We start from the raw sequence: 25,299 nt of genomic DNA on the forward strand, positions 1-25,299 counted from the left end.
ACATATCTTCTTTTTCGCGCCCAATAGTGTTTATAAAAGGTGCTGCCTTTCCACTTTCGTTTCGTTGGCTACTCTCATTAAGTTGTGACCAGTATGTCTGGACGTGGTAAGCAAGGCGGCAAAGCTCGTGCCAAGGCCAAGACCCGCTCTTCTCGGGCTGGGCTTCAGTTCCCCGTGGGCCGAGTGCACCGCCTGCTCCGCAAGGGTAATTATGCCGAGCGGGTTGGGGCCGGCGCACCAGTGTACCTCGCTGCGGTGCTGGAGTACTTGACCGCTGAGATCTTAGAGCTGGCTGGCAATGCGGCCCGCGACAACAAGAAGACCCGCATCATCCCGCGTCACCTCCAATTGGCCATCCGCAACGATGAGGAGCTCAACAAGCTGCTGGGCAAAGTCACCATCGCGCAGGGTGGTGTCTTGCCCAATATCCAGGCCGTGCTGCTGCCTAAGAAGACTGAGAGCCACCATAAGGCTAAATAAGTGGCGAGGTTGTGAAAGCTGAAAAACAAAGGCTCTTTTCAGAGCCATTCTACACTGTCCTAGAGAAAGCTGGACACAGTCATGTTTGTTTCACTTCATGTTTGCTTCATTAGATAACATCGTAACGCGCTTCGTTAGCGGTTGGTTGGAGCAACTCTTTACAATGTTTCTAAATGTAACTTGACCCGCTGGAAGGCAATGAAGACTCGCAAGTTGTAGGATACTCCGGAGAAGCTTATTCAGCAGGGGTAACAAGTGAAATCAAACGTACAAATCCCTGAAATCTACTTACTAATTACAGTTTTGTTTTTGTTTTTGTTTTTTTTTTTTGAGATGGAGTCTTTCCCTGTTACCCAGGCTGGAGTGTAGTGGCGCGATCTTGGCTCACTGCAACCTCCACCTCCCGGGTTCAAGCGATTCTCCTGTCTCGGCCTCCCGAATAGCTGGGATTACAGGCACACACCACCACGACCGGCTAGTTTTTTTGTATTTTTAGTAGAGACGGGGCTCCATCATGGTGGCCAGGCTGCTCTCGAACTCCTGACCTCAGGTGATCCGCCCGCCTCGGCCTCCCAAAGTGCTGGGATTATAGGCGTGAGCCACAGCACCCGGCCTCCAGTGTAATAATTCTATTACATTAATAGTAGTGTCAAACAACCTCAAAAATAGGATATACTTGCTACTCTTTGAAGGCAAATTTTGCAATTCTAAGTATTCTTGAAAAGCAAGAAAGGGCAGCCTGATTCTTAAGTGGTTTAACTCTTAAGAGTAACTTTACCCAGGTGATGAAAGTCTAGTGACTCATTTGCATCAGAATTTGATTCCGATGGGAGGAGAATATGGGATGCAGAATTTCCTGAATCCCATATTTGTAAATCCTTAGTCCCATTTCTTTGGAGCAGGTGTATTAATGCACTCTTGTAGTAGCTTGGGATACAACATAGCTTTTTCTGTCTAGCTAATTTGTATTATCAAATTTATTAGATCAGGATTGCTATTGCTTTTGATTGCTTGTCCACATTAATTTACCTATCCTAGGAAGCCTTATGAGTTTCTTTCCTCCCCCGCCACCCCCTCTTGATATTACTTGCCAGCTTTTACTTCATAGCCTCAAGGCTTTCTGGCTATTCCCACAAAATGCCAAACATATTTTCTGTCTTAAGGCCCTTGCACTTTAAATTCCCTCTTCCCCTGATAACTACCTTTCTCACTTTTTTTCAATCTATGTAGGTCTGTGATCAAGTAACACCTATAAAGAGGTCATCTTTGTTTATCTCCTGTCTAAAACGGAGGGCCCCATTACGCTGTCTATGCCTATGGGGATAGGATATATATTAATTGAAATATTACATGTATACATCTTTATTTTTTCTCTACGGAATTCAAGCCACTTAAAAAAGACCAAAAAATAGTTATTAACTTTATGTATTTCACAAAGATTTAAGAGGACATAGTTTGTAATTCAATACACATAGATTTGTTTGCTACTCCCAGTCTTTGCATGCAGAAGCCCAATTGAAAAAGGAATGCAAGAGATGCAGAACGAGAAATTACAATGTAGTGACATATGAGTTCTCCATAAACAGATGCTGAGATGGACTTTGGGATGCAAAATGTTTATTAGGGCTCAATATCTGTGAAGGGGTGAAGGAAATAGGATTGGGTAAAGGAAAATGTCAAACTATGATACAGGCCAGACAAATGCTCAACCAACTCAGTGGAGAACTCTGGAGCCAGTATGCCTGTCAACTTGCCCCCACATTGGGCCAAAGGGGCTCTAGAGCACCCTTTTTAACTCCTTTGTGGGTCACTGAATGAGGACTGCCCTGGGGAAGGATGCAGCCTTGAGTGGGGAGGAGCTCTGCAGCTGAGGCAAACACTGAAGAAGCTAACAGCTGGTGTCTATCTGCTAACTGTGCTCTCTGCAATTGGGCTGCAAGCCCTTCCTTGAAGGAGGATCTGGGCAGTGTATTTCCATGTCTATGACATATATTAACATGAATATAAATATCAATGTTAAGGTCTATGATAGTATCTGTGAGACTGACTTTAGCATGCGTAAGTGCATAGCTGGTATTGCTCTTTGACTTTTTCTTTTCTCTTTTTTTTGAGATGAAGTTTTGTTTTTCTTGCCCAGTCTGGAGTGCAATGGTCTGCTCTCGGCTCACTGCAACCTCCACCTCCCAGATTCAAGTGATTCTCCTGCTTCAGCCTCTCGAGTAGCTGGGATTACAGGCGTGTGCCACCACTCCCGGCTAATTTTGTAATTTTAGTAGAGATGGGGTTTCACCATGTTGGTCAGGCTGGTCTCGAACTCCTGACCTCAGGTGATCTGCCTGCCTTGGCCTCCCAAAGTGCCGGGATTACAGGCATGAGCCTGTAATTACTTTCATCAGGGAATTTAAAGGTGGGGGGGGGGGGTGCGGGGAGGGGGATCTTTTCTTTTTAGAGAAATAAGAAAATGTACAGACTTTCCAAAAATCTTTATTAGTTTGATATCCTCCTGTAAGAGCTTTAAATGCCTCAATCATTGCACATGGAAGGTGATAGAAAACAATTATAAAGGAAATGGGAGATTCTTCCACTGACTTTTCCTACCCCAGATTCAGCAAATCTCTTCACTTTTCCCGTACTGAGAAATAATCCAGTTTTGCCCCATACTGAAGAAACTTCAGAATGAATATTTGAGGCTCAAAGGAGAGGAGAGGAAACGTTTAAAAAAAAATGTGGAATGAGTTTCTGTAGTATAGTGGTTATCACATTAGTCTCACATGTGAAAGGTCCCTGGTTTGAAACCAGGTGGAAACATATTTTAGGCTGGGTGCGGTGGTTCATGCCTGTAATACCAACACAAAAACTTAGCTGGGCATGGTGGCAGTTGCCTGTAGTCCCAGCTACTTGGGAGGCTGAGGCAGGAGAATTGCTTGAGCCTGGGAGGCGGAGGTTGCAGTGAGCCGAGATTGTGCCACTGTACTCCAGCCTGGGTGACAGAGTGAGACTCCATCTCAAAAAAAAAAACAAAAAAAAAACACCTAGAAGATATATTTGGTGCCAACCACTTATGGGCTACATATGCAATATGAATGTGCTTATTTATTTCTCACAACCTTTTGAGGTGGGTATTGTTTGGACTCTAATTTGGAAAAGAAAGTGTGGTGTTACTTATCCAATCAGATTCTCAATTAGTAGGAGAAAAACCTATCAGAATATTATCTACTTAACATGGAACACACACATAATTGCCTTCTCTTAACTATCTGGTCTCATGTGCTTTAGTCTAAAGTATATAGAAACTTGGGTAAGAATTGTTAAAGGGAGATGTTGAAAGGTTCTACCAGAAGAGTATCATGATCATACTTGAATTAATAGATACCAAATGAGAAAGAATAAAACTAGGCTTAATTATTCAAACAGGGTTTACAATAGTTTAAAGTGAATAGCTAAGGATTCCTGAAAATGGGAATCACACTTAAAATATATACTTTTAAAAAATATATTTTTAAAACACATACAATTTTTAAAATGCATACATACATGCTTTTCCTCAGTTCTGCCCTTCCCCCTCATCTTCATACCTATTACAGATGGAGTCGTTGTCTTGCATTCCTTGTAAGGAATAATTCTGATAAAATCAAAATAGTAAAGTCACATCTAAAAATATGTGAAGGTTTATACCCCAGAGGAGCTGCATGATTTAATTAACAATGACAAAATATGGGAAATACATGTGATTATGGATAATGAAGGGTGCTTAACTAAGGACAAAATAATATAATTTTATATCAGGCTAACTATTGACATGGCTTCACTTACCTGGGAAGCTAGAGTCTGTGTGTAATAGTAAACACCTGGGAGGAAAAGTGATTGTTTACAAGGCTGACTGGTATCTGGACTCAGAACTGGCCATCAGTAAATCAACTTGAGATCCCAAATATGCCTTGGAATCACACAAAGGAAAACACCAAAAAAAAAAAGGAGGTAAAATTGCTGGTGTACATTGATATTGCTTGACTTATTAAAAGCTAACTTTATTCACAGCAGAATTGCTAAACTTTTTTCTATTCACAGCAAAATTGCTATTTTTGAAGAAACCAGTGCATTTTGTAATTTACTTGAAGCTATAAGATTTAATAAAATTAACGGACTGGAATTAGAAAGTGTATTCAAGAATTGGCCTGTCTGATTCTATCTGGTACTCCTGTAGCTTTGCACTTGCGATTTCCCAGGCCCAGAGTGTTTGTCCTACCAGTCTCTCCTTGGGTAACTCCTATTCATTCTTCAATTTTCATAATATGGCACCTCCTCAGTGAGGTATTCTCTTATTCCTAGTTCTCGTTATGCCTTCTGGGTTTACCAGATCAGGTTCTTTTTTTTTTTTTTTTTTTTTTTTTTTTTGAGATGGAGTCTTGCTCGGTAGTCCAGGCTGGAGTGCAGTGGTGCGATCTTGGCTCACTGCAACCTCCGCCTCCTGGGTTCAAGTGATTCTCCTACCTCAGCCTCCTAAGTAGCTGGGATTACAGGTGCGTGCCACCACGCCCTGCTAAGTTTTTTGTATTTTTTGTACAGATGGGGTTTCACTGTGTTAGCCAGGACAGTCTCAATCTCCTGACCTCGTGATCTGCTGGCCTCAGCCTTCCAAAGTGCTGAGATTAGAGGCGTGATCTTCCGTGCCCAGCCCAGATCAGGTTCTTAAACTCCATATCATCACCGCTTCTCAGCCTTTTGGCTAAGGCTAAGTGTTTTCAGCCTTTTGGCTAAGATCATCTGTTTTTATGGGTTTAAACTCCATGTCAGTGATTATATTTTGAAAGTAAATATCTTATTTGTCTGTTCATTTAATATCTGTAAACACAGCAGCATATAAGCTAAAAGAGGTCAATATGTCAGTTAGTGTCCCATCAGGAAAGAGATGAGTCCTTCAAATTGGGTACTTTGGGCCTGACGCGGTGACTCATGCCTGTAACCCCCAACACTTTGGGAGGCCGAGGCGGGCAGATCACTTGAGGTCCAGAGTTTGAGGCCAGCCTGGCCAACATGGTGAAACCCCGTCTCTACTAAAAATACAAAAAAATTAGCCAGGCGTGGTGGTGGGCACCTGTAATCCCAGCTACTCGGGAGACTGAGGCAGGACCTTGAACCTGGGAGGCCGAGGTTGCAGTGAGCTGAGATTGCACCACTGCACTCCAGCCTCGGAGACAGAGCAAGACTCGGTCTCATAAAACAAACAAACAACAACAACAACCAATTGGGTGCTTTGAAGATTGACAAAGAAGTGAGCAAGGTGTTAGGAAGCCACAAGAGAGTGCAGTATTTTGAAGCTAATATCATATATAAGTAATTACCACACCTAGGCCCAAAGGGGCAATGGGAGGAAAGGAAATCTGGAAACAGAAAGAACTCCTTCCTCTCTCTGACTTATTTTCACTTTTCATCAGCCAAATTTGACCAGAAGCCAAAGGACAAGGATCAAATTCATGTATAGAACAGCCTCCTAGGGACACAGGATGAAAGAAGGGGACAGTGGGCCGGGCAAGGTGGCTCACGCCTGTAATCCCAGCACTTTGGGAGGCCAAGGTGGGCGGATCACAAGGTCAAGAGATCGAGACCATCCTGGACAACATGGTGTAACCCCGTCTCTACTAAAAATACAAAAATTAGCTGGGCATGGTGGTGGGCACCCGTAATCCCAGCTACTTGGGAGGCTGAGGCAGAAGAATCGCTTAAACCCGGGAGGCGGAGGTTGTAGTGAGCCAAGATTGCACCACTGCACTCCAGCCTGGGTGACAGAGCGAGACTCCATCTCAAAAAAAAAAGAGGACAGTGAATCTAGGCTGGCAAAAGTAAATATCTAGCACAGTCCATCCCTTTTGTCCTTTGGCATGTACTATCCTTTTCTCAAGTGAAAAGTCTGCATTGCATTCCAATATGGAATTTGTGAAATCACAGCTAGCTCATGGGGGTGATGCCAGTTTGTTCATAATCCTACTTTAAAATTAAAATGTTAGTCGTCACCTTCCTAGAATGTACTGGGGTAAAAAGTGAGAAGTACTTAGTTAACATTATACAAAGCTGTTATGAACCTTGCTTCTGTAGCTGATCATAAGGCTTAGGTTAGTAATCACAGCTTCCTTTTAAAATTCATTTCTTAGGCCAGGTGTGGTGGCTCATGCCTGTAATCCCAGCACTTTGGGAGGCCGAGGGGAGCAGATCACTTGAGCCCAGGAGTTCAACATGAGACTGGGCAAGATGGCGAGATTCTGACTCTACAGAAAATACAAAAATTAGCCAGGCATAGTGGTGCATGCCTGTACTCCCAACTATCGGGGAGGCTGAGGTAGGAGAATCACCTGAGCCCTGGAGGTTGAGACTGCAGTGAGCCATGATCATGCCACTACACCCCAGCCTGGGCACCAGCCTGGGCAATGAAATGAGACCCTATCTCAAAAATAAATGAATAAATAGAAATAAAATTCATTTATTGTTATCCTGACTTCTGTCAGCATGTTTGCTGAATTCTTTACATGGTAGTATAAAATATGCCTTTATTGCTGTGGGATCTGTGTCCTTGTGATCTTTTCTTGATCTCATTGTCACAATTTTTAATTGACCATGGCTTGTGGGCAAAAAACATTTAGAGACTTCTCTGGATTAGTAATTTTTTTTTGTTGTTTGTTTGTTTTCTGTTTTCTTTAACCTCCACTGTACAGCAGACACCAAACTACCTCCTAGAAACTGGGAGCAATCACTCCAAGTAGAGGGACACTTTTCCCTTCATATTGGTTCAGTGGCATGAAAAGACTAAAATGGCCAGAAGCAGTTTTCAGGTTTCAATTGATTTGAAAGGTGACAATGCTCTCTAGTGGAAATATTTATCCACTGGACACAAAGACATCCATTCCCTCAGAGCTCAATCAAGGTCACAGGAATAGGATACAAAATTGTCCAAATGGATCACTGAGTAATAATGAGAAGTGCCACTCACACCTCTACTTCTTGACTCCCAGACATGTGCATTCTGAATATGGAGAGATGGCTCTACATATTGGCCACCGTTTTAATACTTATTAATACTATCACATTGGCAATTAACTATCAACATAAGAATTTTGGGGAACACATTCAGACCACAGCAGTTTCTAAGAGGAGGTAGAAATTCAATGTATCAAATAGTATTGAGAAATCATATAAGTTGAGGACTAACATAGCCATTTCAACTAGTGAAATGTAAAAGATCAGTTTAAGTGGAGTGTTGGAGAAGAAAGCAAAATGAAGGAGCGTAATAAAGAAATGAGATGAAAGAAATAAGATACGGGTTTGATGACACTTCAAGGAAGTATGGCTATAAACTGAAAGACAGTATTATCAATAGCTGAAAGGAAAAGTGAAAGCAAGAGAACATAATAATACAGGAGAAAGAGGAAAATATTGCTGGAATTATGCCTTGAAAGAAAGAGGGTTTTTAATTATTTCTTACAGAAAATTTAGAAATTCAGAAGTAGAAGAGTACATGGCATTGGTAACGGTAGAACTAGTAGGTTCAACTGTGCCATCCTGTCTCTTATTCTTCCTAGAATCACTGTAGTGAATGTGTCAGATGAAATCTTCAAAATGGCCTTCCAAAATAAGCACAAGGAAAGAGGCCTTTTTCTAGGCCTATGACATCAAAGATACAGCTTTTCTCTCTTTTTGTGGAGAAACACATGAAGATCAACCCAATTTCCAAAAACATCCCAGCAGAAAATGCTGAAAAGCACTTTCATTCACAGCAGCTTTCTAAATGGGGTTGGAGAAGGCCCTAAGCAAAGAAAAAGGAAAGATCCAACTCAAAGAGACTTGAGACAGAGGCAGCTTGCATTTCCTTCTTACTGGCTGCATTTTCTTTGATGGAGCTCATGTCTTTGAGACCGAGAAAGCCCTTAGGTCACTTCCCTGATCAAACAAATTAATGTTAGGGCTGGGTGCGGTGGCTCACGCCTGTAATCCCAGCACTTTGGGAGGCGGAGGTGGGCGGATCACGAGGTCAGGAGATCCAGATCATCCTGTCTGAAACAGTGAAAACCCGTCTCTACTAAAAATACAAAAAATTAGCCGGTCGTGGTGGCACCTGCCGTAGTCCCAGCTGCTCAAGAGGCTGAGGCAGGAGAATCACTTGAACCGGGAGGCGGAGGTTGCAGTGAGCCAAGATGGCACCACTGCCCTCCAGCCTGGGCGACAGAGCGAGACTCCGTCTCAAAAAATAAAATAAAATAATAATAATAATAATAATAATAATAATGCTAGGAAACAGGTAATTCTTCATTCAGTAAACCTATTAGTAATTAGAATACTTTTGTGTAATCCAGACAGAGGAAAGGAGATAAAGAAAATTTTAGGAAATTAAGCACATTATTTTGGCTCTGCTGAGAAGCTTTATTATGGATAGCTGCAGGGGTGATTTTGAACTCCCTTCATTTTTAAATTTATTATTAGTATTTTAGAGGCAGGATCTTGCTCTGTAGCCCAGGCTGCAGTGCAGAGGCACAATCATAGCTCACAGCAACCTCAAACTCCTGGATTCAAGTGATCCTCCTGCCTCAGCCTCCCTTGTAATGGGGACTACAGGCATGCACCTCTGTGCCTGGTTAGATTTTTTTTTTTTTTTTTTTTGGAGAGACAGGGTCTCACTATGTTGCCCAAACTTGATTCAAATTCATGGCCTCAAGCAATACTCCTGTCTTGACCTCCCAACCTTTCTTTAAATTATTACCAATCTTTTCCCATCAAAGGTCAAAAGGCGAGCCTGCTGAACTAGGCCAGATACTGCTGGGAGAAGTTGCTTTCATAGAGCTTTGGATTGTAATCTCTGCCCATCCATTCATTCATTCTGCAGCCAAATTATATTGATAAAGAACCTACCAAATGGGGAGCCCTAGTGATACATTATTGAACAAAATAGATATTCCTCATCTTGGGGCATATGCAGAGGGAGGAGGGAGGCTGACATTAATCAAATAACTCTGGTATTATACATTACAAACTGATATAAGAGCACTAAAGGAAAAGTGAAAAAGAATCAAGTGGCCGGGCATGGTGGCTGACGCCTGTAATCCTAGCACTTTGGGAGCCCAAGGCGGGTGGATCACTTGAAGTCAGGAGTTGTAGACCAGCCTGGCCAACATGGTGAAACCCCCTGTCTACTAAAAATACAAAAATCAGCCCTGCGTAGTGGCTTACGCCTGTAATCCCAGCTACTCGGGAGGCTGAGGCAGAAGAATCGCTTGAACCCAGGAGGTGGAGGTTGCAATGGGTCGAGATTGTGCCATTGCCCTCCAGCCTGGGCGACAGAGCGAGACTCTAAGAAAAAAAAAAGAAGAAGAAGAAAGAGAAAGAAAGAAAGAAAGAAAAGAAAGGAAGGAAGAAAGAAAGAGAATGAGAGAGAAAGAAAGAAGGAAGGAAGGAAGGAAAAAGAGAGAGGGAGGGAGGGAGGAAGGAAGGAAAGAAGGGAGGGAAGGGGAAAAAAAATATCAAGGAACCATGTGTTGCGTGGAGACTGGAGGTCAAGAAAAGCTTCCTTGATTTGAAAACTTCCTTGAGTTGAAGCTAAAGCATTAAACAAGTTTAACCAGGTAAAGAGAAGAGGCCGGGCGCGGTGGCTCACTCCTGTAATCCTAGCGCTTTGGGAAGCCGAGAGGGGCGGATCAGTTGAGCTCAGCAGTTTAAGACCAGAATGATTTTACAGAAAGAAAATCATTTCGTATCAAGGGGAAAACACGACCAGGACCTTGACTCTAGAGGCTACCTTCCTAAAACAGCAAGCGGGGCAGGAGGGAAGTCCCACGGAGCTTTGGAGCCACAGGAGAGGCACTCTTATCTCCCCATTCTGGCAAACTAGGTATGAAAGGGAGAAAGAAGTTTCACTCTGAGGTGCGAGCGCCGCCGGACATTGCCTGACGGCTCAGGTGGGCAGGCTGAGTGCGCGAGCGCCTCACTGGCTTCTCATAGGTACCTGGGTCAGGACGAAGCCACATAGTTCCTCGTGATGAGAAACTCACTTCTGGCACCTGTCGAGATGCCAGATTCCATGCCAAGCCCCCGAAGATTCTGACTAGTTTGGCAAAAAATGGGATCCGGCAGGTCCACTTCAAAGCAGCGCCCTCTTCCTTTTGTTGCCAAAGATCTGAGGACCACACTGCTAAACTGAGCAAGAAACATGCGTGGGTTGGAGATGGAAGTGAGAGTAATGAGTTTACAAGCACAGTATTACCAACCCCAAAAAACAACCACCACTCTGGGAAAATTCCATATAATGAAACTTAATGTGTTACCTTTGGCTTGTTTGCCATAAGCAAAATATTGGGGACGGGGGGTGGATAAGGAAGTAAACTGGGTAGGTGTGTAAATAAGGACGGAAGACAGTGCACCATTCTTTAGATGACAAAAACAGACGTTTCTGAGAAATGAGGAAAGGAAGAACCCCACAGGCAGCGGCCTCTGGTGGCGTGCCGTGATCGTATAGTGGTTAGTACTCTGCGTTGTGGCCGCAGCAACCTCGGTTCGAATCCGAGTCACGGCAGTACCTTAACATCGCCTCAATTTTTCAACGTACTGGAGTGGAGACAGTCTCGGAAAAACCCTTGCAAAATTGAGTTGACTCATGATCTAATCTGTACACAAAAAAACACTAGTATTCATCATGGTGCCCCAACCAGTCAGCCAAGCAGAGAATGTCTACGCTTGTTGCCTTGTCTTTTTTTCCCTCTCCAAAGATTCTCTTCCCAACCCTACCCAAGCCCTACAGTCTTGTTGGCATTGACTGTATGTGAAGAAACTGAGGTAATTTTTTTTTTAATGGAAAACTTTTACTTTCAAACACTGGTAGGCATGAGGAAAGGAGTGTTCAAAAGGGGATCCAGGTTTGTTGTGGAGATCTTTCTTAAAACACAAACGACAAATTATTAATCACGCGTTTCTAAGTATCCTAGCTGGACCAATGCTGAGAAACTGTAACCTTTGATGGTCTGGAGAAAATTAAAGAAATTTGAGTAATTGAAGGAATTTGGGGGGCGGGGGGAATAATGGCCCGGAAGAACAGCCCCCATTTCTAGCCCATTCAGTTTCTAGAATGAGTTCTAAAGGGCCAAGTAGACTGGGTGAGGCGGGAGTGGAGGAGAGGTGATCTGAGATAGGGAGGTGGCTGGAAAGAAGTAGTTGGTGCTACCTGGGACCAGTAGGAGGTGGCTGGAGACAGGCAGATCCCCAGAGGCGCTTCCATGAGCCCAGTTCTCGTTAGTAGCACAGCACTCTGAGAACACATTAATGGCACTTCATCCCTCCTGGCCCTGGTGGATGGTTAGTATTCAAACAGGTGTGGTGGCTCATGCCTATAATCCCAGCACTTTGGGAGGCCGAGGCGGGCAGATCACCTGAGGTCGGGAGTTTGAGACCAGCCTGGCCAACATGGTGAAACCCCGTCTCTACTAAAAATACAAAAATTAGCTGGGTGTAGTGGCATAGGCCTGTAGTCCCAGCTATTCGGAAGGCTGAGGCACGAGAATTGCCTGAACCCAGGCAGTGGAAGTTGCAGTAAGCCAAGATCACACCACTGCACTCCAGCCTGAGTGACAGAGTAAGACTCTGTCTCAAAAAAAAAAGAATACTCATACTTTTAGCAACTTATCAAAAATTTCAGCAAAAGAGATTTGTTCTTTCCTTCTTGGGGCTAAAATAGTCCCCATTTCTTCTCCAACTGTCCATCCAACTGACATGGATTCTGAAACTCAGAGATATTGTAATTGAGCTGAGCTGCCTTATACCGTAGGATATCATCTCTCCAACAGGACAGGTTCTAGGCCTCTTCTCAGTAATTTAATAGCATTTGCAGTGGTTATTCATGTTCACTTGTATCACGCTCCACTTCAATTTTTTTAGTCTATTTTATCTTGACTCAGTCTTACAAGAGTGAAGACAGGGATAAAGTATGTATTGACCCTAAAGGATCAGTTCTTGTCAATTATTTTGCCACAAGTGAATGATAAAACTGCTAAAGCAATAAACATTTTGATCTTGCAATTCTCCAGAATACATTTTCTCAGATCTTACTGGCCTGAGTAGCAGAAATCTATGGACTCTGACTCAGAGGCTACCTCTTAGTGAGAGAGCTAGGGTCCTAGATCTATTACAGAATAAAATTGTAGTGACAAGTGAGTAATAGGGATCAATAAAACCCATGCTGTATGATTTGCTCAAAAAGTAGAGAGCTTGCTTGGCATGTACCATATGATATTCGGTGCAAAGCACATGTTTATCTTAGAGGTGTGAAGTTCTCTGGTTCACAATAATGTTTTGCAGCTTTGAGTGAGCATTGGTAGAAATCTGGTTTAAAGTAAACAGGGGAATTGTGAGATTAAAAGCTTGCATTTTCTGAATGCACTAATATTGGTATGGAAGTATCTTACACAATCTGCCAACCACATTTTCAGAAAGAAAACTGTCTTACTCTACCTATGGCATTCATGGTCTTGAAATGACTTTTTAACATTTCTATATTTTATCATTCTCATCTCTCCATGAAAATTAATGAAAGTTACCACCTTCTAAGATTGTTCTAAAGATTTAAGGGTGTTAAATGCATGATGGCACTAGCTCAGTAAGGTACAAACAAACAAACAAAATGATAAAATAAGCCATTTTTGGAGTTAAATAAATAAATATCATTGCTACTTAAGTGGCGGAAGGCCTTCATCTAGTAGTAATATTGCAAGACTGGTACCAGACTCAGCATCTATTTAACTTGACTACAATCCTCTGCTTCTTTGATGCTGATAAGGTAGTTCTAACAATAACAAGAAGGGTTTTGTCTGTCCTCAGGATTGAGGCTTATTTGAAGATTTGACCAAGCTTTTTATAAGGCAGATGTTGGCCAAAATGTTTGCTATGATAGGCCATAAGTTTAGGGAAGACACAGATGTTGTGGGAAAAGGTAGGTTCTAGAAAGAATAGCCCCCAAAGTCAGGGAATCAGGAAAAGAACTTTCCTTCTAATGTCAGCAGAAATCCAGATGAAGCACGTTAAGCAGGGGTTTGGTAGTGTTAATTTCTCTCAAGGGTGCAGCAATCTATCTGTAGCCACACCACTCCAGCACCTACTTTATGTTGAAATGTCTGCTCGTATCTTGGAAAGATTTCCTAAAGGAGAAACAAAGGGCTTTTCTTCCAGGGTTTTACACCATAGCAAGATTTATGAAACACCTGTCAGTGAGAAACAGAAGTCAGGGAATAAATAACTAAACATCACAAAAAACCTCAGCCAAGAAAGCTGAAAAATTCGTATATCCTGGCTTTGTGATTAGCTAGGTAGTGAGTAGAAGCTCATGACCCACAGGAAATAAATCAGAAGCAACACCAGGCTTGGTTAAAAAATAAAAACTCAACCTCAACCTAAGTAATTTCTCATCTTTCCAGGGTCTTGCATTTTGTGGATGCTTAATGAATGCATATGCAAAGCACCAGGCAGTTATTTAAATATTTCAGGATATTGGTTTCATCTGCTTTTCCCCATGCTAAGCTGCATTCAGCTAAACATTCCATGACTCCTGCATTCATCAAACCGACATAGAACCTGAGATAAAAGGTTATGCAACTCTGTGAGGCCCAAGAGAGAGGTTCCCACAGCATCCTGTGAGGGCTATCACATTGTACTCTACTTTGTTGTCTAATCTGTATCATCCACGCAGTTTTACAATCTATGTGAGTCTAGAAATTGAGACTATTTTAACCCAGCAGGCAAATGAGCAGAACAAGACTATGACAGAAGCAAAGATATCCATCCAGGAGAACTCCCTGTGTACACCTAACTCATCGTTTCTAACAGCAGATCTCCTGTTGAGACCAAAGCTGTCTTTGAAACAGAGGGTCTCAAGGTGCCTAGTTTGGGTAAGTGGGAAGCAGGGTGACCACAGATCTCCATGGCATCACTGTGTCCTCGTCTAGGCTCACTTTCTTGTGCCAGATTAGATAAAATAGAAGGAAGCATAATGGTTTTACTCAATTGCAGTGAATTAGCTCAGAAGGTAGTGTCGTGGGTTCTATAACCCAGCAGTAAAGAGATTGGTTTTCATATCACTTGCGTTTTTGTTTGTTGGATTTTTTTATTTGGTTAGTTTGTTTTGGGGTGTTTTTTGTTGTGGTTTTCCGCAAATTTTTAAAATTTGCTTTTTTATCTCCCTGTAGAACATAAATTCAATAGTGGAAGAAAATTTTGCTGTTTTATTCAATGTTCTATCTCCAATACCTAGAAAAGTACCTGAAATGCAGTAATGACTCAACATTTGTGGACAAAATGAATGCACGAACAGAGAAATAAATTTAAAATATGTTGCGATATCCAATATTTCCTGTAGGGGGAGATAGTCACCATGAAATAGAAATTTCACTCATTTCAATTTGAAATAAATTCTGAAACCTTGCATTGAAGAAAAGTATTTTTTTTAGTGTTGGAATTGCTGCTTTGTTGCTGGTTCAGAAACACAGATGTGCTTTCTTTGTCACAAAATTAAGTACACTTTTGGCAAATTGATACATTTTACAAAAATGTTATAAATACGATATATCTGAACACACACCCAAGAGGGGCCCTGTGGCTTAGCTGGTCAAAGCGCCTGTCTAGTAAACAGGAGATCCTGGGTTCGAATCCCAGCGGGGCCTTAGTTGTTCAATTTTACATTTTCAATAGTATGTTGCAAATACATATGTTGAAAATGCATTAAGGAATTTATAGGTTGTGAAATCTGTATTGAGCAATTAGCACAATCATGGAGAGTCCCTTGCCAGGTAACTGCATCACAATATGAAAGGGTTAGGATGAAGGGAAAAATGAATAAAGTTTCTGTTGGTAAAAAGCAATGGGTTTGCTGATGACAGGTAAGACTGGGGATACACAAGTTGTACCAAAAAAATCTTGTAATACATAGTAGAGAGTAATATTTCAAATTCTGTTGTAGACATTCAGTCTCCAGCCTCTTAACCTTGATAGCCATCATTTTCAGCTATATGATAGATTTTGATTATCAGTGTCAAGCCATGGCATTTTGTTTGGAGTCTGATTCACTTTGATTTTTGAAAACAAGAGAGCAATGGTGCAATTTATATTCTCACCATTTCGGTTTTGTATGACCCTAAGAATTGTCTTATTTGTGGATCTAGGATCTAGGGACTCAATGATATCTTGAGGAAATAAATCGCAAATGAATGAAGAATTTCCTGAATCTTAAGTGGCGTTGCAGTTCATAAACTAAACTGTACCCTCTACAGCACTGGCCTACTCATTAGGCTTCTCAGTTTTATCTAAAGAGATTTCAAAGGTTATTATCGGATTTCCACCAGAGTCATTGTCTTTTCACTGCTGTAAAAGTAGTCCTGCACTGTGCCTGAAATCATTTATACTTCAGAGTAAATCTGAATTCTGCTTTCTCATTTTATTCATAGCAGTTCTCTCCACCTACTTTCAAAGGAATGTGAGCAAAAAAGATTGTCACAAGCCTCAGCTTCACTTCTCAGAAAACTGATATTTAAAGGATCCTGAAAATTGGAATGCTGCTATTGAAAAATTTGTGAACAATTTATTAAGCTATGTCTTCAAAGTTTAAGTATCTAAAAATACAAACTTGAATACTACAGTATTCTCTCTCTTGCAAACTAAATTCAAAGAAGGCTGAAAATATCTTAAGATTTATATATTACATGTTATAGTGTTATTCTTGCTCTATGCTTACTAAAAGCTCAGAGAGGAACAAATATGTTCTCAGGTACATTTCAGTTAAGTGGCCCTAAACAACTTCTGTCTGAAATATTAAGTGGAACACACAAATCACATACCAACTCTCACATACCTGACACCTGTCAGTTACTCCAAACTCAACCTACACATTGAAAGGAAGCTTCAGGTCAGGTGTGGTGGCTCACGCCTGTAATCCCAGCACTTTGGGAGGCTGAGGCAGGTGGATCACGAGGTCAGGAGTTCAAGACCAGCCTGACCAACATGGTGAAACCCTGTCTCTACTAAAAATACAAAAATTAGCCGGGCATGGTGGCGGGTGCCTGTAATCCCAGCTACTCGGGAGGCTGAGGCAGGATAATCACTTGAGCCCGGGAGATGGAGGATGCAGTGAGCCAAGATCACACCACTGTACTCCAGACTGGGTGACAAGATGGAAACTCTGTCTCAAAAAAAAAAAAAAAAAGAAAAAGAAAGAAGTTTATTTCTGTACAGTATATAATGCTGTTTGAAAGCATTACAAGTGTTGCTAAATTAGACATCTCCAAGGCAAATCAAGTGAAAAAAGCAGAATGTAAAATAGTGTGTATAATGTTATATTTTACATAAGTAGAAAGGAAAAGTAAAATGTATTATGTATATTTGCACCTATTGCACGAAGAACATTAGGGAGAATACATAGGAAACTAAGAAGAATTGTCATATATAGGAGGTAGTGCTGAGAACTGAGCAGATGTGAGTTATGAGGAAGAAGAAAATGTTCACTTTTAGTTACTGTTTATGTGAATGTATTAACTTTTCATATATATGCATATCTATGTCCTTAATTTTTAATGGATCAAAAGAAGATCCCTCTTTTTTTCTTTTCATTCTTACTGTGTTGATGTTGAAAATTATTGTCCCTCATTTTAAAACCATATTTCATCTTACACTGCACTGAAGAGAGGAAGATAACCCAGGATAGATAGTAGGAAGTGTGGGTGGGTTAACAATTTCTTGTTTTGTTAGTTTTTCTATTACTTCCTTAACAAAGTACCACAAATTTAATAGCTTAAAACAACATCCATTCATTATCACACAGTTCTGTGCATTATAAGTCTGGCAGGGTGTCATAAAACTAATACCAAAATGTCAGCAGGCCCGGCCATGTCCTTTATGGAGGCTCTAGGGGAGAATTCGTTTTCAACCTCACTCAGGTTGTCAGTAGCATTCAGTTCCCTGCAGCTGTAGGACTGAGATAACGGTTTACAGGTTGTTCACAGTTGCTAGCAGATGCCTGAGTTCTCGACTGGTGGCTCCCTTCGTTTTCAAAGTCAGCAACTGCCTGTGGAATCCTTCTTATACTTAAATCTGTATATATCATCTAATATACAATGGACTAAGTAGTAGGTACTCTTTATTAATTCATTCTAAAGAAATCTTTTTCAGTCGCTGACTTTGAGCTACTTACTGTTCTTGACGTGAAAAATCACAGCACTGAGCAAAACAGAGGGAGCCCCTTCCCTTTGTGATTCGCCCACGATGTCCTTGGCGCTGTTTTTGAGCCGTTATTTACCGCATTATTTATCAATATTGTTAATGTCATTTTCATAGCAACCCATGTTTTAAAATAAGAGAAGGGTAAAAACATGTTGGGAGGATGAGGAGTGAAGGAAGAAATGTAAATGAGACACGTGGCAGGCACACGGGGACCCAGTGACCAGACTCCAAGAAAGCACAGGACAGAAAGAGCGAGGTGCTAAGACTTAGAGTGGACCCAGAGGCTCTGGCCCTCCTATCTCCCATCACGCACTCAATTTTTGTCACATTTCAAACCTATCGCTTTTACGATATATGTTCAAAAATTGTTTAATGAATTGTTAATGGCTTGGTAAGGGCCGCATTGTAAATGGCTTGGTATGGGCCACATCGAGAACGGCTGTCAAATATAAGCCTAAGGCTAACCATGGATCCATTTTGACGCTGAGCAGTTGTGGCTGCAAGTCTGGAGCTTGGCAGAAAGCAACGTCACAAGTCTGGCTTTTTCCCAGGTAGACTGAACCCTCGCCCTCAAAGCTACAAACATAACAATTTAACCAACTGAGTGATCAACTAGGGGAAGAATCAATATGATCTCTTTCAAAAGCTTAAAATATGTCAAAATAGTATTATCTCAGAAAGTTTTTTTCCCAAAATAATACAAGACATTATCGAATTCTTATTTTCCCCTTTCTAAAATCACCCACCCACCTCATTGAATTTCCTTTAAAAAATCTTCATCCTGGCCGGGCGCGATGGCTCATACCTGTAATCTCAGCACTTTGGGAGGCCAAGGCAGGCGGATCACCTGAGGTTAGGAGTTCAAGACTAGCCTGGTCAACATGGTGAAACTCCGTCTCTACTAAAAATACAAAAATTAGCCGGGCGTGGTGGCACACGCCTGTAATCCCAGCTACTTGGGAGGCTGAGGCAGGAGAATTGCTTAAACCTGGGAGGCGGAGGTTGCAGTAAGCCAAGACCGCGCCGCTGCACTCCAGCCTGGGCGTCAGAGCAAGACTGTCTCAAAAACAAACAAAACAAACAAATTTAAAAACCTCTTCATTCTAACTCGTATATTATTTCTTCAAAAGAATAAAAAACGTGCAAATCTAATGCTTGTCTAGCTATTGCAACCACATTTACAAATGGATACGCAGGGCTCCGGAGTTGGATGTAAAACCGTAGTATACAATCCAGGTGTGGTCGATTTAAAAAAAAAAAAAAAAGTAAAGTAAAAAATTCCTGTCTAGCTAGTGCAACTACATTTATAAATGGATAGGCGAGGCTCCGGAGTTCGATGTAAAACCGAAGTTTACAAGCGGGGTGTGGTCGGTTTAAAATAAAAACGAAAACGAAAAAAAAAAACAAACAAACAAAAACAGAAACCCGAAGAAGTGGCCCGTACGGGGATCGAACCCGCGACCTTGGCGTTATTAGCACCACGCTCTAACCAACTGAGCTAACCGGCCGCCATGGTGGGTGGGCCTTTTCTTATGTTTATTTAAATCATAGCTGATCCATGCCCGCTGGGTTTTGCTTTTTTTTTTCCTTTGTAATAGAAGCGTTACTTTCCCTTTTATTAATAAATTTTTTTTTTTTAAGAAAAGGCGAATTCCTCACTGTAGGCACAGGTAAACCATGCTTTTTCAGGGAAAACAGTCTCAAACCACTGATTCTGACTGGAGAAAACTCAGATTCAACGACCCCAAGCAGGGCTTCCTTCCCCTCACCAGGTGAAGGACTCAGAACAAACCAAAAAGCAGCTCCAGGCTTGCGATCGCGGCCAGTTCCTCACGGAACCAACCGCAGAGCCGCCGCAGGTTCGGAGGGTTCGGAGGACTCGGAGGGTGCGGATTCCTCTTTGCTCCTTGAGACCATTCCAGCCAGGTGGGCTCTTCGGCCTAGGAACCTGGGAAAGTTCACTCTCTCGCCTCCTGGCCTCGCGGTGGTTCCGCAGTCACTAGGACCTGAAATTCACAGCTGTGCGTCCTAAGCTTGCAGCTCCACAAACGATAAAATCAGACTTGGCCCTGCAGTCTTGGGCACCGGGCCCTTGGTGATGCTCGAGTGCCGGGCTGACATCGGCGTAAATGAAAGGACCAGCGGGACGGCTCCTTTCGAAAGTCTCTGACTTCTTCCGTCCCGGGAAGACCAAGACACCCACATCTAAGACAAGGGAAGTCACCATTATCTACACCAATGATAAACGCCGGTATCTGGGAGGAACTGAGCCCAGGACCGGGTCAGGCAACTCAGAGTGTTGGGACAACTAAGTCCCTCTTCAAAGACTCAACTTTCTGGTCATAAGTTGCAAAAGTTGTACATCAATCCTACCCGCCCCCCACCACACACATACACTCCTTGTTTTCGCAAATCCAGGGTTTACCCTATTTGCCAAAGTTTAAGTCTTAGCCAATCGGGATCAGCTTAGATTGTGCGGTCCAACCCCAGCCAATAGGGGAAGGACACAGAAACAGGAACTGCGTTAGGATTAAAAACTCCTTCCCTCCTTTGTTTGGTGTGCTCTTGCAATTGTAACAGGCAAGGAGCACCCTTCTGCAGAAGTAAAGATGTCTTGTTGAGGAATTTTCTGTCTAAGTGCGGGTTTCTTTTGGCTACACCGAGCACTTGTTTCCAGCAAATCTTAGGTACTCGTCCAGGATCCTATTCTCCTTCGGGAGGGGCTAGCGATTATCCTTCATGGGGAGACACGTCCCATTGCCTCGTGGTGGCCCCAGGAGCGGAGGATCGAGTCCCGCCCGAAATGACTAATAAATCCGGACTCTCAGCAACGCGGACGGTAGGGAGGATCCTTAAGAATTCTGTGAGACCAGCCTGGCCAATATGGTGAAACTCGTTTCTACTAAAAATACAAAAATTAGCCGGGCGTGGTGGTGCGCGCCCTCAGTCCCAGCTACTTGGGAGGCTGAGGCAGGAAAATCACTTGAACCCGGAGGCAGAAGTTGCAGTGAGCCGAGATCATGCCACCACTCCAGCCTAGGCAACAGAGCGAGACTCCGTCTCAAAAAAAAAAAAAAAAAAAAAAAAAAAAAGAATTCCATGGCGACCACAGGTAACTCTGTGCACAGACCAAGGTAAGAAACGTCGCTATTGGGGCGGCAAAGCATTCCTTGGTGGTTGGGGTCTCTGGAGGTTGAAAGTGTGTGAGTGAGACGTAACACTGGGCACAAAGCGAGTGCGGAGTCCGGACTTGGTTCCGTGGTCACCTCATACGGCTTAGGGCGGTTTTCCAATCTGGGGATTCCACCTACCCGCCAATGCTAAGAGGTGCCTAAAATTCCCGCAAGGGAAGCAGCCAATAACGACGAAGTGAGTGCTCACAAGAGTGCAAGAAACCTCCAGTGGAAAAAGGGGAGGTTGAGCCTCTAAGACACGGGAGTGCAAGAGATCTCTAATATTATAGATTAAGCCTCACCAACCTCCAGGATGGGAAATACCCCAAGTAAGACAGAGACTCTAAAAGGCCAAGCAGACAATCAAATTTCCCTCACAGTCCCCTAGGCCTTATGTTAAAATACTGGAAGGATAATGAAAGGACCAAACACAAGAAAAGACAGCAAATGATAAAGTATTGCTGTTTTATTTGGGCTAAGGAACTCATCGTCTGACCTTCGGTCTTTTGGCCAAAGTTTGGGTGGGACGAGGACTGGATATGCCAACTCCTGACCCAGTATGTCAATGATAAAAGCCCAGTTTCTCAAGAGGAGATAGATTATGCTCTATGTTGGAGACAAAGACCTGTCCTTCTCTATCCCCTAAAGGACGAAAAAGCAAAGCCAAACTCAAAACTCCCCCAAAGACGACCTAGCTAAGTCATATTCTATATCCAAAGATGCACGAGATCCTCTAGACCACCTTCCCACGCCTACCTCTCCGTCGCGACTGAACATCAGCCCTTCCCTCGCCTACCCCTCTGCCCCAAGCTAAAACTCGGTCCCTCCCCCATATAACCCTGCCCCATGGGCCTTGACATCACACACCCCCGTTGGACAGCCACTCGAACATGCCCCTCCCTTAGGAAAGCTCCAGTGGCAAACAGAACAATGCCAAAGGGATATTCAAAACTTTCCTTTCCTCTTTTCAAAGAAGTCTGCCCCAACCTCTCTTCCCTTGAGGGAAGTACCACTAGGAGGAGGGGATATTGGCTTCGTAAATGCCCCCCTTAACTAGTGAAGAGGTTAGAAATCTAAAAAGGAGACTCAAACCACTGTTAGATGACGCTTTTGGAGTCTCAGATCAAATTGACCAATTTATGGGGCCACAACTGTATACCTGGGCTGAATTGATGTCTATTCTAGGTATTCTCTTCTTAGGAGAGGAAAGAACCATGATCCGCAAGGCTGCTATGATAGTCTGGGAGTGCAAGCACCCCCCTGGTCAGAATGTCCTTGCAGCAGAGCATAAATTCCCGGCCCAGAACCCTCAATGGGATAACAACAGTGCGGCTCACCGGGAAAACATGAGAGATAGGGATATGATAATTAAAGGGATTCAGGAATCAGTTCCTCCAACTCAAAACATTTCCCAAGCATTTAATGTACAGCAAGAGAAAGATGAAGGGCCCATGGAATTCTTACAGACTTAAGGAACAGATAAGAAAATACGCAGGTTTGGACATAGAGGACCCACTAGGACAAAGGATGTTAAAGCTCCACTTTGTCACCAATAGTTGGCTGGACACTACAAAGAAATTACAAAAGACAGAAAATTGGAAAGACTGTCCCATAGAGGAACTTTTAAGAGAGGTCCAAAAGGTATATGTGCGGAGGGATGAGGAAAGGCAGAAGCAAAGGCAAAAATTATGCTGTCCACCCTACAACAGGGAACTTTTCAACAGAGATCCCAGGGAAATAGAACTTGTAAACCTTCTGAGTACCAGGCTGCCAGACCCTATACAGGAAGCAAAGGGATGAAACCTGAGAATCAGGGAACCAGGAGGGGGAGAAGGAAAAACAGATGTTTCAGGTGTGGAAAGCCAGGACATTTTAAGAGGGAATGTCCCGAACTGGAGAGGGAAAAGAAAGTCCTTTCACTCATGACATTTGAAGAACAGTGGGCTCAGGGGCTCTACATCTTCCATCTTGAGTCCCACGAAGAGCCCTTGATAAATTTAACGGTGGAACCCAAATTGGAAATAGTCACTTTCCTAGTCAATTCGGGAGCAGCTGGCTCCTGCCTATGTTTTCTCCCATCAGGTTTATCCTGTTCAGCCAAAGACCTTACTGTCTCAGGAGTTAAAGGGGAAGGATTCAGAGCAAAAATTCTAGAGGAAACTGAAGTCAAATATAAGAATAAATCGGTTGCTACTAAGTTCTTCTTAATTCCTGAAGCAGGAACTAATTTATTAGGAAAGGACTTAATGTTAAGATTAGGCATAGGCCTATATGTTAATCAAGGAAAACTCCTTACTTCCTTAAACCTACTCACCACTTCAGAAGAAAGCTGCATCCATCTTCAATGTATGGTTGAAGGAACGTAATCGAGGACGGGTTCCTCCAATCCACGTCAAATTAAAAACTCCTGGGGAAGCAGTGAAACGAAAACAATACCCTATTCCCTTGGAAGCCAGGATAGGTTTAAAACCAGGATAGTTCTAAAACCTATAATTGAAAGACTTGAACCCTGTATGTCCCCTTATAACACTCCAATATTGCCTGTAAGGAAGTCAGACAGGTCATACCAGCTAGTGCAAGACCTCCAGGCTATTTACCAAATAGTTCAGACCATCCACCCTGTTGTTCCCAATCCTTACACCATTTTCAGTAGAATCCCACATAACCACCAATGGTTCACAGTGATAGATTTAAATGATGCCTTTTGGGCTTGCCCTTTAGCAGAGGACAGCTGGGACAAATTTGCCTTTGAGTGAGAGGACCCTCACTCTGGTAGATGGACAGTCTTGCCCCAAGGTTTACAGAGTCCCCAAATCTATTTCGTCAAATTTTAGAGCAAGTCCTAGAAAACTTCTCCCTGCCTTCATCCATATGCCTACTCAAATACATAGATGTCCTGCTCATTTCAGGAGATAACAAGGATCAAGTAACAGCAATTTCAGTTAATTTCCTAAATTTCCTAAGGGGACAAGGATTACGGGTCTCAAAGAACAAACTCCAATTCATAGAATCTGAGGTAAAATATCTAGGACACCTAATCAGTAAAGGTGAACGAAAGATAGGATCTGAACGAATTGAAGGTATCCTATCTTTGCCTTTACCTGAAACAAAGCAGGAACTTAGGAAATTATTAGGATTGGTTGGATATTGTCATCTGTGGACTGACTCTTATGCCTTAAAAACAAAGCCCCTATATCAAAAACTCACTCAAGAAGGACCAGACCCCCTCCTTTGGACCCCATCAGAGATCCAACGGTAAAAGAATTAAAACACCTACTTGTAACTGCCCCTGTTCTAACCTTGCCCTCCTTAGAACAGCCATTCCATCTTTTCGTTAATGTAAGCAAAGGAGTGGCCTTAGGGGTACTCACCCAAAAACATGGAGGCCACCGGCAGCCTGTAGTCTTTCTGTCAAAAATCCTTGACCCAGTAACCCGTGGATGGCCCGAATGTGTCCAATCCATAGCAGCAACTGCCTTGCTAACAGAAGAAAGCATGAAAATAACCTTTGGGGGAAACCTCATGGTAAGTGCCCCTCATCAAGTCAGAACCATTCTTAATCAGAAGGCAGGGAGATGGCTCACTGACTCAAGGATTTTAAAATATGAAGCTATCTTATTAGAGGGAGATAATCTAACACTAACCACTGACAATTCACTCAACCCCGCTGCTTTCCTAACAGGAAATCCAAACCAGGAGGAACGTGAGCATAACTGCTTAGATCTAATCAGTTTTTAAACTAGAGTCAGACCGCATCCAGGCATGAAACCCCGTTCCAAACAGGGCATCACCTCTTTATAGACGGCTCCTCCCAGGTCATTGAAGGAAAAAGGCACAATGGGTACTCCATAGTTGATAGGGAAACCCTCACAGTGGTAGAGTCAGAAAGACTGCCAAATAAGTGGTCTGCCCAAACATGTGAACTCTTTGCATTAAACCAAGCCTTAAAATCCCTGCAGAATCAGGAAGGAACTATTTACACTTACTCCAAGTATGCCTTCGGAAAAGATCTGAACTGAACGAGGCCTCGTCCATAGTAAGGGCCAAGATTTGGTCCACAAGGAATTAATTATGCAAGTGCTAGAAAATCTTCAGCTGCCGGAAGAGATTGCAGTTGTCCATGTCCCAGGACACCAAAATAACCCATCTTTTGAAAGCCGGGGAAATAACTTCGCAGATTAAGTAGCTAAGCAAGCTAGCGAGCTGCCTATTCCCAAGAGGCACCCATTTTCCATCTAACCCCTTGTCTTCCCCCTCCAGCTGTGATCTCCATCTTCTCCCACACAAACCAAGAGAAACTAAAGAAAACAGGAGCTAAGGAAAGCCCAGAGGGGAAGTGGGTGTGGACAGATGGATGGGAAATGCTGTCTGAACCCCTCATGAGGGAAGTATTGTCACAGCTTCACCAAGGAACTCA

At 42.8% G+C, this 25,299-nt stretch overlaps 1 protein-coding gene and 3 non-coding genes across 4 annotated transcripts; 3 read left to right on the forward strand and 1 right to left on the reverse strand.

The window, feature by feature from the left end:
• The first annotated feature begins 60 nt into the window (after window positions 1-60).
• On the forward strand, window positions 61-533 carry LOC129038065 (histone H2A type 1-H). The gene has a single exon (XM_054490607.2). The coding sequence runs from the start codon at window positions 94-96 to the stop codon at window positions 478-480; it is 387 nt and encodes a 128-aa protein (XP_054346582.1). The 5' UTR covers window positions 61-93; the 3' UTR covers window positions 481-533.
• A 10,427-nt stretch (window positions 534-10,960) lies between these two features.
• On the forward strand, window positions 10,961-11,032 carry TRNAH-GUG (transfer RNA histidin (anticodon GUG)). Its single transcript has one exon. It is a non-coding gene; the product is annotated as a tRNA-His (tRNA).
• A 4,055-nt stretch (window positions 11,033-15,087) lies between these two features.
• On the forward strand, window positions 15,088-15,161 carry TRNAT-AGU (transfer RNA threonine (anticodon AGU)). The gene has a single exon. It is a non-coding gene; the product is annotated as a tRNA-Thr (tRNA).
• A 3,982-nt stretch (window positions 15,162-19,143) lies between these two features.
• TRNAI-AAU (transfer RNA isoleucine (anticodon AAU)) lies at window positions 19,144-19,217 on the reverse strand. Its single transcript has one exon. It is a non-coding gene; the product is annotated as a tRNA-Ile (tRNA).
• Window positions 19,218-25,299: the final 6,082 nt, after the last annotated feature.

Source organism: Pongo pygmaeus, chromosome 5 (genome assembly GCF_028885625.2).
Source record: "Pongo pygmaeus isolate AG05252 chromosome 5, NHGRI_mPonPyg2-v2.0_pri, whole genome shotgun sequence".
Taxonomy (NCBI): domain Eukaryota; kingdom Metazoa; phylum Chordata; class Mammalia; order Primates; family Hominidae; genus Pongo; species Pongo pygmaeus.